Below are 12,949 nucleotides of genomic sequence, written 5' to 3'. Positions count from 1 at the left end.
AGTGGGCCAATGAAAGGAGCAGAGTTCTAGCACTGAACTCGCTGCTATTTGGCCAGCCCTGGTTTAAGTGCCTAGAACGAGGAGGAACCAGAGGAGATGGGGCAGGATGCTGAGTGATGAGAGACCCGAGCAATGAGACTGCTGTGAAGAACAGGGCCGATACTGTTCCCCCTCAGCGCCCTAGGGCCCCGAGGCACATGTTTACAATTGTGCATGCATCCCTCACCCTATGAATCAGGCACATGCATTTCCCTGTATGTCCCTTCAGAGCCCTGGTTGCTTGTGAGAGGAAGGACTCCTGGCCTTGAGCTTTATCTGCCAAGAATGGGCCCGGAGGATCCGACTGGCGTGGCGGATCAAGCACGTGTACTGCCCTTCGCTGAACTTAGTGGCATGAACGCGCAGCTCCTGGCACGGCAGCAGCTTGAAGCTGGGAACAGAATCTGAAAGGAGCTCCCCATCTTTGTACCAGCTGCAAGAGAAAGGGGGGCAGTACAGTAAGTCCAAGGCAGCTGCTCTCAACTAGCACCAGCCACCTCTGGCCCATCACTCAGTGTGACCCTGCAAATGTTAATGCCTTTCCTGCAGCTCCTGGTTTGTTAACAGCCTCCTTCACTCTGCCCAGAGCGCTCCCAGCTACAGCAGAGATCAGGCCATTTCTCCCTTCCCTCCATCTCTCCGCTGTGCCTCTTAGACAGGGACTTTATACACAGAACACGGTGGAGAAGTTTGTTTCATTCAGGCATGGTCAGAATCAGGAACCATGATTGCTCCTTATTAGAGGGGTGTTCAATGCTCAGTAGCCATTGAACCCCATCTGCTCTGCCTTTCCAAAGCAGTAGCCTCCCTCCTTCCTGCCCTCCACAGCTGGTAGCATCTGCCCAGATACCAGCTCCCGGAGAGCGAGCTGCACTGGGAAAGACCTTCGCCCTCAGAAGACATCAAGCTTCCGGACAAGGAGGTTACTGCAGAGATCAGCCCTATGGAGCTAGAGTAGAGAGACCTGGGGCAGGTCTAGTGGCTACTGTGGGGAGAGTCAATTGTCTGTGACCCTGGACACATCAATGCTCTGAACCCAAGAAGGGCCCCCCAGTTGCAGGGGGTAGTGGCTCACCTGACTTGCAGGTGTGGCCTGGAGGAGTTAAGCCCACAACGGAAGGTTATGACTCTGCCTTCGGAGATGTACTTGGTGTGAATGTGGGGGGGGGGGGAAGGGGCGCACAGAGGGGGAGGAGGAGACAGCAAGGGGCTCTGAAAGAGAGAGACAAAGAACAGTGACGTCTACAGCTGAGGGCCCTTGCAGCTCCCCCAGACCTCTCCTCATACTGCAGAGGCTGGATGGGGATTGAGGGGCATGGGAGGTGCTAGGTGGCATTTGCTTTGCAGGGGCCTGGGCAGGGCTGGTCGACCTGTGGGCAGCTGGTTTATGTAGCTCAGAGCACCAGGCAGCAGCAGGATTGGGGTGTCTCACTGAAGCAGGAGGTGCAGACTTTGGGGCAGTGCCTCTTCCTGAAGGCTTGCCGGCGCATGCAGAATCCCAGCCGGGCCCAAGGCTCACACTGCCACTTCTCATCCACACAGCCTGCAGGGACAGCACTCAGGGCAGGCTCCCGATGAGCATTGAAGTAAAACCACCTCCTCCCAACCTGGGGCCCAACTACATGGGGGACTGACCTTTGGCACAGAAGCAGCCAAGGAATTTGGGGTGGAAGAGCCCCAGGCAGTGCAACCCCAATTAAGGGCTGGGCAGGATTGTTCCAAGCCATGGGGCTCCTATCCTATCCCCAGCTGCCTCCCTGCTGCCTGTCACAGGCCAAAGGATGCAATAAGGTCTGGACTGACCTTTGCTCATTTTCCTCCCAGTGACCCCACCCCCATAACGATTGCTGTGGCAGCCATGGGATACCCTAGCCAAGGTGGCCCCAAGGCAGCTCTACGTTCTGGGCTCCTGGCTGGATGCAGCTGGACCGATGTAGGACTCTGTCTCGGTGCAGGACGATGATTCAGCCAAAGGGGCCCTCAAGGGGACTGTCCCCTCTTCTGGGGCCAGATGGCGACTAGGTGCTGGGCACACATGAGTGCTGGCCACACATCAGGGCTGGCACTTTCTGGCACCCCCTTACCGTACAGTCGCTGAACGGCCCAGACGTCATCGTGGCCGATGCGCCACGTCCTGCTGTAGGTAGCGTTTGGGTGCATGAGCGCACGGACGTCCCGCGAATGCCACAGGCCCAGGGCATGGCCGATCTCATGAGCTGCCACCTGGACCAGGTCATTCAGCCAGACCCCTGCAAGCACAGAATGCCCCAAGGGAGCAGGACCACACACACATGCTGCAGAGCCAACCCTGGCAGCTCCCAGCCACCTTGGTACAGGGAGAGGGCTCTTGGACCAGCCCCCTGAGCAAGCCCAGCCTGGCTTCTCTCTTCTACCCAACTACAAGCATACTTGAAGAGCCACCGCTGCAGCTCCCCACCACCCCTGCACACAGCCCCTGTCCTAACCCAACCCACATCAGGGAATATTGGCTTTGATGGGGAATTCCCGCCCCACGCAGCAGCACAAGGGGCTCCTGCGGTGGGGTTTGAATTTGGGCCCTCACCTTGCAGCCTGGCAGGATCTGGGAGCCTGGCACACAAGCCCAAATAGAGGAGCAGAAAGCTCCAAAGGGGGGGAGTTCCCCACGGAGAACACCCTGCCAGGGAGAAGAGATCAGCTGCAGGGGCATGGAAGAAGAGGCAGAGTTGGACGTCATGGGCAACAGCAGCAGTGTCCCTTCAGCTGTTGCCTGCAAGAACCAAGCTGCGCACTCCCAACGCACAGCGCACTCCGAGCTGACGGAGGACAGGGTTGTAGGAAAGCACCCACCACCCAGGAGGAAATGGCACCCGGGTGCCAAAAGCAGGTGCAGAGCCATGTACGTCCCCTTGCCAGGACTCAAGGAACAGTGAGGCATCCACAGGCCCCCCAAGAGTGCAGCCCCACTGGCCGGAGGCCACCGCCACAGAGAAGGCTCCTCCTTCCATTCCTTCCATGCTCCTTCATTGACTGAGCTGCAGCCAGCTCGCTCTTCGCCAGCTCAGCTGGGCCCAAAGAGACACTGCAGCTTTCTGGGGCGATGAGAGAGGCAGGCCCCTGTGTCATCTGTAGATGGACGGCACCTCAACCCAAGGCACCTGGCAAACCCATGGGGAAGGGGAGACAGCAGATCCCCGCAGCAGAGGGGCCTCGTGGGGGGTGAGCAATTCCCAGCCGCGATCTCTACTGGGGGCCCGGGAAGAAGCCACCCCAGGGCACAAGCTCATGCAGCTGGGACTTGAACCGGGACCCTTGGGAGAATCATAGGCTGGAGCTGCTCCGAGCTGGCCTTGGCTGCAAGTCATCTCCCCCTAAGCGGAGCTGGGAGGAGCCCAGGGGAGCTGCCATGAGCTAGTCTCAAGCAGAATCTCTTCCTCCTGGGCTGGCCTAGCCCGGGCATGCCCTACGGCCCTGGGCAGAGTTGGGAAGGCATCCGGCTCTATAGCATTAGCAGAACAAGGCGCCCCATGCTGGCTGTAGTCTGTGCAGACAGCACTCACCACTCTTCCCCGCCCCAAGGCTCTGCTGTGGCACAGGGAGCTGTAGTGGGTGGGCTCCTGCTGGGGGGCAGAGGGAGGGTAGCATAATGCCCTGATCCTTGGGGGTGGGGGCAGCTCTACCAATTTTGAGGCCCCCAAGCAGTCGCCGCCAAATTGCTGCCGCCCCCGAAAGAGCAGCGGGGCTGCCGCACAAAAGCTGCCGTGGTGGGAAGGGGGCGGAGCTGCCGCCGAATTGCTGCCATGGGACACGGACTGCCGGCCCGTTCTGACTGCCGCCCCAAGCACCTGCTTGGAAAGCTGGTGCCTGGAGCCGGCCCTGCTGGCTGTGAGAAATGGTAGCCGACCATTCTCATCACTTAAGCATTAATTGGCTCCCCTGGGAAAGGGCTGATGGAGGAGGAGAGGAGTGACCAGACTGGGGGTTGATGGTGTCGGGGTGAGAGTCTCCCTGGAGAAAGAGCTGGGGATTAGGAAATCTGGCCTAGCCGTGCAGCGCAGGGTGGAGCTGGTGCTTTGGTGAAGGGGATAATGAACCTCACAGAGGCGCTAAACAACCCAAGGCTGTTTGTGAGGGATCTCAGGACAGCAGAGGCGCCTGCCCTGCCAACCCTGGCAGGCCTCTAGCTGCCGCATGCTCCCTCCTACCTTGTTTCCAGCTTAAGTGCGAGCGGCCCAGGATCCAGAACTCATGGTTGTCAAAATGGATCTCGTCGCGGGGCGGCAGGAAGGCATGGGCCAGCTCCCCGTTCAGTCCATCGAAGCAGGGGTGCCGGGGGAAAACCAGCAGTCAGTGTGGTTAAAGGTGTAGAAGCCTGCCCAACAACAACCAGAAAGACGTCCTGGAAGCAGAGGGCCATGTGAATCCCAGGGAAAAGGTAACAAAGGTGGGGCAGTGAGTCTGCTGGGAGCAGGAATCCCAGCTCTGGAACCTGCTGGAGAGCAGGAGGTGTGGTTGGATCTGCTAAGTCTGCCTGTGACAGCCCCTCTTTGGTGCCAAGTGTGTGCAGGGGAGGGCCTGGGGGCTTGTATGCTCTGCTGGGGCAGGGTCTGGCAGCAGGGAAGGAGTGAACAGGGGTGGCACATGGTCTCAAAGCCCTTCAGATGGCTCCCCTGCAGCTTGGGTCTGCGACCCCCAGAGGCAACCCCAGAGCCATCTGCACAAACAGGAGGAAGGCAGAAGGGAGCTCAGAAGAGGCAGGGACAGCACCAGTGAGAGACACAGGGTGCCGTGCCAATGGCACCCCTAGCCCCATCCCCAGCCCCTCATTTCTACCTATGGTGATGTCAGCCGGCTGGGCAGGGGGCAGGTGCCGGAAGCTGAGGGGCGAGACTTCACTCCACATGCGGAAGGCAGCAGCAATGGCTCTCTCTGTGTCACCCTTGTTCAGCGTGCTGGGGAACTGCACAATCCTGCAGCAGGAGGAGGGGAGGGTGACCCCTGGGCCCCAGCTGCTCCTCCAGCCTCTACTACTGTAGCCAGGGCTCCTGTAGGGAAGGGGTGGGAGTCCCCTCAGCTACTCCAGACCCAGCCTCTCCCACCAGTGGGCACTGTAGGGAGCAGGGCAGGAGCGCTGGCTATGGGGGGGGGGGGCGGAAGCTCCCAGCTGAGCCAGACCCAGCCTCTCCCAGCAGGGGGCACTGTGCAGGGTGGGGCAGGAGTGCTGTCTGTGTGTGTAGGGTCCCAGCTGAACCAGACCCTAACAAGTCTCAAACTCCTTCATACCACAAACTACTTCTTGAGTTGAGGCCAGCTTCCCACCCTGCCCCTTCCCCAGTGCATCTAGCTATGTGGAAGGGGCCTGTCTGCACAGCATGGAAAGAGACTGTATTAGGGCAAGTGGAGCAGCAGGGTGCCAGGGTCCTGTTCCTTCTGTACCCTGGGTGCCTACATGGCAGGGACATCCCCATAAGGTCATAGAGCCCAGCTGCAGGAGTGGTGGGAGATTATTTGGGTTGGTTGAGCCCCCGGGTGGGCTCAATGAGGCAGCCCCTGCTCCCTGCCACGCATAGCCCAGCGGGAGCAGGTTCGGAGCAGAGTCAGGGCCCCATTTCCTGTGCAGTAGGAGCATCCAACAGAGACCTCTGGGCTCCTGGCAGCCACGGGGCTATTAGCGTCCTGAAGGAAGCAATTAGCTCCTGCTAGCAAAGGCTGGTGTCAGGGAGTCGCTGCTCTCCAGAGACATGCAATGGTGCAGAGGCAGTGGGAGCCAGGGGCAGGCTCAGCTGTGGAGCCACCTTCTGAGGCCTCTCAAAGCCAAACAGGGTGAACAGGGACAGCCAAGAACTGGGCTAACTGCAAGGGATGGGGGCTGTGGGCCAGGCTGGAGAGGGCTCAGCTGAGCTCTGTGTAGGGTGCTCCATATGGGAATGGCTGGGGGGGCTGCAGATCAGGCTGACGCACCCCTGTCCTCCCTGGTACACTCACTTATAGGTCAGGTTAACATGGTCCCACTTGTAACCAAGCGGGTTGATGGCATAGCGCCTCCTCCTGCCCATGCGACGATCTTGTGCGACGGTGAAACCGGGATCTGACTCTCGGGGGGGCTGTCGCTCCCTCCTGCAGGAAAATAAGACAGCCCCCCACCAACCCCGGTGAAGCAAGAGGAGCAGGATCTCAGCCAGGCTTCCCCCCACACCTTGCCTCCCACCCAGCCAGCATGGTGTTGCAGCCTCTGCTCCCATAAATGCCAGAGCCCCCACCCAGACCACACCAGGCTCTTTGGGCAGCTCCTAGCTCGGACTGTTCAGCACAAAGGGGCAGAAGGTTTCCATCCAAACAGCGCCGGTGCCAGAGACTTTCCCTGGCAGCTGCCTCTGGGGACACCCTGGGACCGCCTCCTTCCCAGTGGGCCCCAGGACTCCTGAGCTGTCCCTGCAGCGTGTCTCAGCAGCCCAGCATGGGCCACAGCAGTCACCACGAGAGCCCATGGGCAGCCCTTGGGAAACGACTTCCCTCTGGGGCATTGCATTGGGCGGTATCTACCAGCCAATGGCAGCTGCAGGTTAGCAAAGAGAAGGGGGGGAGGGGGAGGGTGGCAGCCAAACTCGGACCAAGGAGTTCTGCCGGGCTGCTCCAGGGGAAACTACAGGTCCCAGCGTGCACTGGGGCCAGTGACCCCAGCCTAGCCAACCCCCTATGAAAGCTATCAGCTGTGATCTGCTCCGTTTTACCCCCGCCCGAGGGGCAGCATTCGGGCTCCTGGAGCATTGGGCAAACGGAGCAGCACTAGGAGTTAATGCTCCACCTCCATGGTTCGTTCAAGCACCGAGGGGGCAGAGTGAGGGTCCCCTCTTCCCCCTGGGTTGGTGCTGATTTCACTCCGCACCTGCCCTTCCCCCAGCCCAGGGCCCATTGAAATCTGGCTCGGAAAGCTGAGATCCCCTCTTCACCCCCAGCCCCGGACCCAGGGCAGGTGCTGGGCTGCGGGCTCTGCCTTGTGAAGAAAACTTCTGGGGTGTATTTTGGGTTCTTTTCCCAGCTCTGGCCAACGCTGCGGCTGAGGAAGTGGGGAGAGGTGAGGGGCTCAGCAGGAAATGGGCTGGGAAGCCAGAGGCCCCTTTCACTGGCCAGAGAGCCCCCCCCCCACACCCCATGATTTCAACTGGGTGAGACAGAGGCAGCTCTGTGTCTGGTTCTCGCAGCCTCAGTCTGCAACACTCTAGGTAAGAAATCCTAACTCCCTGGGTTCCCGGCAGGATGCCCCTGACCCCCTGCTAACTCCAAACATTGCCTCCCTGACTTCTCAAAAAGAAAAGGAGGACTTGTGGCGCCTTAGAGACTAACCAATTTATGTGAGCATAAGCTTTCGTGAGCTACAGCTCACTTCTGTCCACAAGGCACGGAAACAAAGCAAAGCCCCACTTCAGCCATTCCAGCTTCACAGCCAGACGCAGACCCCTTCCCCGGCCCAGCCCAAACCAGGAGGCTGCACAGCACCGACAGCCGGATTGTCACACCGGCTGATACGCCACGACCTCCCCCCCATTTCTCCAATTCTGTCCCTTTCAGCCTGAGCATCCCCCATTTCTGAGTTACTTGCAACCCCCCACCAATCCTTGCCAACCACTGAAGCCCAGCATCTCCCCCCCCCCCCCCATTATTCTGCCAATGCCCCCATTCTGTCCTGGGCTCCTTGACACAGCCCAGCAGATGCCCTTTAGGCTCAATGGTAATTCGGACCAGAAGGGAACTCCTGGCTCACAGAGACCACTAGCAGTATGTTTCAGGTGCTGGGGGCAGCCAACAGAGAGGTAAAGCACTGTGGGGCAGGAGGCAGCACTGAGGAAGACCTGGCTGGTGACTCCTATCCTGCGCCAGGCCCAGCTGCAAGTCCCAGTTGGGGAACACAGGACTTCCTCTTCCCCTACATGGCATCTAGGGCTGGGTCAGACCCACCCCACAATTTTTCCTGCCGGCTGCAGGAAGCCCTGCAAACTCCCCATTCCCCCGCTTCCTGTGCCCATCACTCCTCAGCTGCACAGGGAGGGATCCCTGTACAGGGAGCTGCACCCCCATCTTCCTAATCCCCATGCATCTAGCCCTCCTGCTGAGCCTCCCCCCCACCTCAGAATCCCCCTTAATGAGCCCCACTTCCCCTGCACCTGGAGCACCCCAATGAGCCACCAACACCGGGATCCCCACCCCACCAAGCCCCAACCAGCTGCACCTGGATCCCCACCCCACTGAGCCTCATTCCCCCAGCTTCTGGACCTCCCACTAAGCCCCCCCAGATGCCCTCCCCCCCCCAGCCCCAACCACCTTCACCTGGACCCCGTGCAGAGTCCCATTACTGTTGCACCCGAACCTCCCCCCGCCCCAACAAGCCCCTGCACATCCAGATTTCCAGTAAGCTACCTGCAACCAGATTGCCCCACACAGAACCCTCTCAACCCACACCTGGATCCCCCCCACACTAAACCCCTCCACACTTAGATACTGCCCTGCTGAGTCTTCCTGCCCACACCTAGTATGGAGGGGCAGGGCCCTAGGGTGTTTCTGGGGCAGGCACATTCCTTGCTCTGTGTCAAGGCTGGGTGCAGCCTCACTGAGTTTATGTCCTGGAGGCCATGGGGGACAGCTGCACAGTGATCTCCCACCTCTGTGCAGCCAGTGGCCTGTGCTCCCCACTGCCATGCTGGAGTCACATTTATTTGACAAATAAAATATGCAGAATTTTAAAATATTGTGCGCAGAATGCCCTCAGGAGTACCTGTAGTTCATTAGGACCAGTGCCCAAGTGAATGGGCCCAGTTCAGAAGAATGAGGTGGAATCTGTGTCCATGACCATAACTACACCTCCTTAAGACCCCTCATGCTGCGGGAAGGCCAGTTGTTTGGCACTGCTGCCTTTGCCTATCATGAGTGGCTCACTTTTCACCTCAGCCCCTGCACCTTCCCCATCAACCAGATGAAATTCAGTAAAGAAATACACGGTACTACACTTAAGGAATGAGAGGAGGAGAAATCAAATGCACAACACAAAATGGGGAACAAACAGCTAGGCAATGGTACTGCTGAAAAGGATCTGGGGGTTACGGTAGATCACAGATTGTATATGGTCTAGGTTTACTTGGGACTGCTTTTACCACAGAGGGCTGGACTTGACTACTTCAAGGTCTCTTACAGACTGACATTTCTAGGATTCAGTTGCTTTAAGCACCGGCTGTGTCTTGTTGTCTGTACATGGGGAGTTTTGGGATGGGGCTGCTGCTATGTACAGAACCTAGCACCCACTCTCTGCTCAGGGTTGGTGCACGCTAGTGGAATAAAAAGTCGTCTAAGTCACTACAGCAGAATCAACTCAGTACCAGGGAGGATTTGAGCTGCAAACACTAAAACACAAAATCAATTCACAGTGCACGGCTCAGGCCCAGCCAATGGCACCAGTTTCACACAAGAACATCACAGAGCCTGCAACTGGACTCAGCTCAGCAGGAAGGGTTTGCCTACACTGCTGTTTTCAGCCCTGTAGTGAGGTGTGTCTGTTTCGTTTGCAGTGTAGACGTTCCAGCTCAGGCTGGAAGCCAGGCTCTGAGACCTTTCTCCCTCACCAGGGCTCAGCTTGGGCTTCAGCTTAAGTGGAAACAGCAACATTGATATTTAGCCCCATATCACAAGGCCCAGTTTTGCTGGGTATGTCTTTTTTGGGGGTGAGGGGCAGTATCGACATATGTTTAAGGAACAAGCACAAGGCCAAGTGACCTGGATGACAAGTGTGTGCTCTAGTTTAAACTAGAAACCTTGGTGCTAGAAGAGGAGAGGATGCAGAGGATTTGTTCGAGTGAAGGTCAGGGCTCTTGCATGCACCTAGAGACGAGACAGAAGCCCTTCTCATTACATGTTCAGTATTTCTAGAGCCATGTACCAAGGGGAGCAAACCCTTGGCAGGCAGGGAGATTTTACTACAAGTCCTGGTCAGAACCAGTACTAGAAACCGAGAGCTCTTAGCACCAAGCTAGTGCTGCTCCTTGTCAGATGAAAGGGTGGCCCCAGCCCATGCTGCAGCAGACCAAATCTGGAAGCAGAAGCTCCTAGAGCAGGAAATCCTAGGCTGTTCATCCACCCCCATCATACATACCAACTCTTCTTCCTCATATAGTTGTGGTCACTGTATGCTATCGCCGGCCCAGACATCTCTGATGGCCTTTGGGGGAAGATGATGCTGGTAACAGTAGTTTGCCCAAAAACACCCTCCACAGCCCACCAGAGGAGAGGTGGCTGAGCCTGCTATTCTGAGCACTTCAGCCCCAGGGTCTCATGGCCTCAATCTGCCAGCTGGAGACAGTGATGGCCCAGTAGGGGTGCTGAGGGGGAGGAGTACGTACACCATCCTAAAAAGTAAGGGGATGGGCTCCATGTCCGGAGCCTGAGACAGCATCCAGCCAGGCTCAATGGGGCCTTGTTTTTGTAGTAGGGATCATAGGACAGTGTGCTGCGTAATGCTCTTCCCCTAAACAAGGGGAGCTGGAAACAGGGTAGTGCCTATGAAACTAGCACTTCACTATGGTCAGACATTACCGTGCAAGACAGCGCTCCTGCACGCTGACATTATGGCTTTAGGGAGCCACTGCCTATGCTCCAAAGGAACTGGAAGTTCCTGATGTGGGGTCCAGAGACAGACTTGCATTATCAGACAAGGACCGACTGGCAACTCCAGGTGCAAGCCCTTCAGCATTAGGCTACGAGGAAGGCTCCATGTTCTGACTCTGTATCTCACTCCACTGCTGCAGAGATGGGCTCCAAAAGCCTCTGTTCCCGCTTTGAGAGTTAGCCTTTGTGGCTCAGAGGTAACAGTAATTAAGGGTAACAAAGCAGAGGTGCCAGCCTGAGTGCATGGGAGTGCAGGGGGATGGGCTACCCCATTCATCTCAGTGGGCTGAGAAACCAATGTTAGCCCAACGCACCCACCCCCTGAATCGGACTGCTAGGTTCCCCTTCCACCCGACTCAAGCCTTGCACTCTGCTCTGCTGCAGGCTGCAGAGTGGCTCGGTCACTCACTCCTGGCCAGAAGACAACAGACCTGGATCTGCCTCGTGAGCTGTGTGCTGGGCCAAGACCACAGTAAAGGATCTTTACTTTCTCTCTCACCCCCTCACCCCCCCCCAAAGAACACTGCTTTATAGCAAAGTAACGAGCACAGGACTACAATGCTGGCCATTTGTATGTCATTCAGCCAGGCTGAGTCTTTTCTTAAGTCTAGGTGAACTTGCAGCAGACTCCAGGGGCTCTCATTGAAGGTAGGTGTAGCTTGACAGGCTCCATGGGCCTCAAGCACTTGCAGCTACCAGAAGTCCAGTCAGCGAAAGGTCTCTGCCTGAAAGAAAGTTGCCACTAAAGCTGCCAGATCAATGACCCCCATCAATTTAGGGGTTCTGCCCATTTACTACTGGGCTACAGGGTGTTGCCATATGCTGCCCTGCAGAGTCATTTGAGAAGTCAGAGGTCTGAACAAGTTAGCAGCACTGCTGGCTACTGCAAAATGAGGGTGTCTGCTGCAGGGGAGCTCTGTCACAACCCGAGAGTCCAGGGAGCGAGTGGCCAGGTGAGTGGTGCTGCCATTACTGGCAAGCAAGAGCTTCACTGGCCCTCTTCACCTGTCCCACCCGGGCAAACTCTCAAGCTATTGGGAGCCCTGACATTTCCAGCAACATGGCAGTATTTACAAGTCAAAGCCTGTGTCCCAGCTCGGCTCCTTCAGGGCCCCCGTAACAACAGCTCTCACAGCCTCCTCTGTTCTACGTACTTTATTAGGTTTAGAACTGGACAAATCACAACGTGTACAAAATGGAGACCACACTATTCGAAGCAGAGGACTGTGGGTAGCAGCAGCATTTCTATAGACCCAGAAGCATTTGGTAGAAGTGTGGGGAGGGTGGGCTGGGGCAGGGGGTTCTTACTGGCCATCATGTTTCAGATTGCCAAGGACGGATCCTGTAGTTCACATCCTGGGTAGAGTAAGGATGACCTGCGCCCACACCCGCTGGGATGGAAGAGGAGTTTCCAATCCACTGAGGGCAGATTCTGGCTCAAGCCAGCATCAGGTGGGGGTAAGTGCGCCAAGGACCTGATATGGGCTGTGAAATGCTGTGCCACTCACATACACACCAGCGAGAGCGTCTTAAACCCTCATCCTTTTTGGTCACAAACCTTCCCATGGCAGGACACGATACTGAAGACTTCGCAAGGGAAAAAAGGGAGGTGGGGAGGCTTGGCGCGCTCACCACACCTAGGCGCCTCAGACTGCACAGCAATGTCTACCACGACAGCAATAACTAGTACAGGAGTCAGGTCAGCATCAACTCAGATTTGTCCAGTCTATGGTTTTCAGGTCTACTCTACGAGTACATATGCACAAGAACTTCAAAAATACTATAATATGATGCGAGTAGCGAGACACCAACAGAAGAGTTTAATGGTGGATGTTCCCTAGAACGATCCTAGGAGGATGGTGGTTAGACTAGTCCCTCCCCACCTTGGGACAGGAAGCAGGAGGCTAGCTATGCTCCTCCTGTGCATGGTCAGGTTCTGAACTTCAGCTGCCACTCTGGTGGTAACGGAGATCATAGACAGGAGAGAGTCCATTCCCGAGGTGAGCCACAGGGGTCTAACTTCCAATCCGTGTGCAGAGGGTGCCAGACAGATGCTCTCTTTAAGTGTACTTGAAGACCAAGGAGACTGGGAGGGTGGCTGGGGAAGAGAGGGAACCCGCCAGCCTCTTGGGGCTAGCACCTGGTCTCATAGATTCCACTCCTGCCAATGTACCTCACCCATTTGATCACATCATGGTCACTGTAGTTCAGCTTTGGCTCAAAGACTTTCAGATAACGCACCTTCAGCCCAGAGGGTGCGAATGGGACCTGTTCAGAGAGG

At 57.1% G+C, this 12,949-nt stretch overlaps 1 protein-coding gene and 1 pseudogene across 8 annotated transcripts in view; both read right to left on the bottom strand.

Annotated features, from left to right (window-relative positions):
• Positions 1–264: 264 nt before the first annotated feature.
• Positions 265–6,097, bottom strand: LOC144270392 (matrix metalloproteinase-23-like; annotated as a pseudogene).
• A 5,710-nt stretch (positions 6,098–11,807) lies between these two features.
• The window catches only part of AP2M1 (adaptor related protein complex 2 subunit mu 1), a 42,609-nt gene continuing 41,467 nt past the window's right edge, over positions 11,808–12,949 (bottom strand). For all 8 annotated transcript variants that reach the window (XM_077827292.1, XM_077827291.1, XM_077827289.1 and 5 more), the window contains one exon: positions 11,808–12,936. In XM_077827292.1, the coding sequence (XP_077683418.1) occupies positions 12,802–12,936 (135 nt within the window). In that variant the 3' untranslated portion in view covers positions 11,808–12,801. The remainder of the gene's footprint in view (positions 12,937–12,949) is intronic.

The sequence above is a fragment of the Eretmochelys imbricata genome, chromosome 9 (assembly GCF_965152235.1).
Source record: "Eretmochelys imbricata isolate rEreImb1 chromosome 9, rEreImb1.hap1, whole genome shotgun sequence".
Taxonomy (NCBI): Eukaryota; Metazoa; Chordata; order Testudines; family Cheloniidae; genus Eretmochelys; species Eretmochelys imbricata.
The sequence above is the reverse complement of the archived record's forward strand: the minus strand, read 5'-3'. Positions and strand labels throughout refer to the sequence as shown.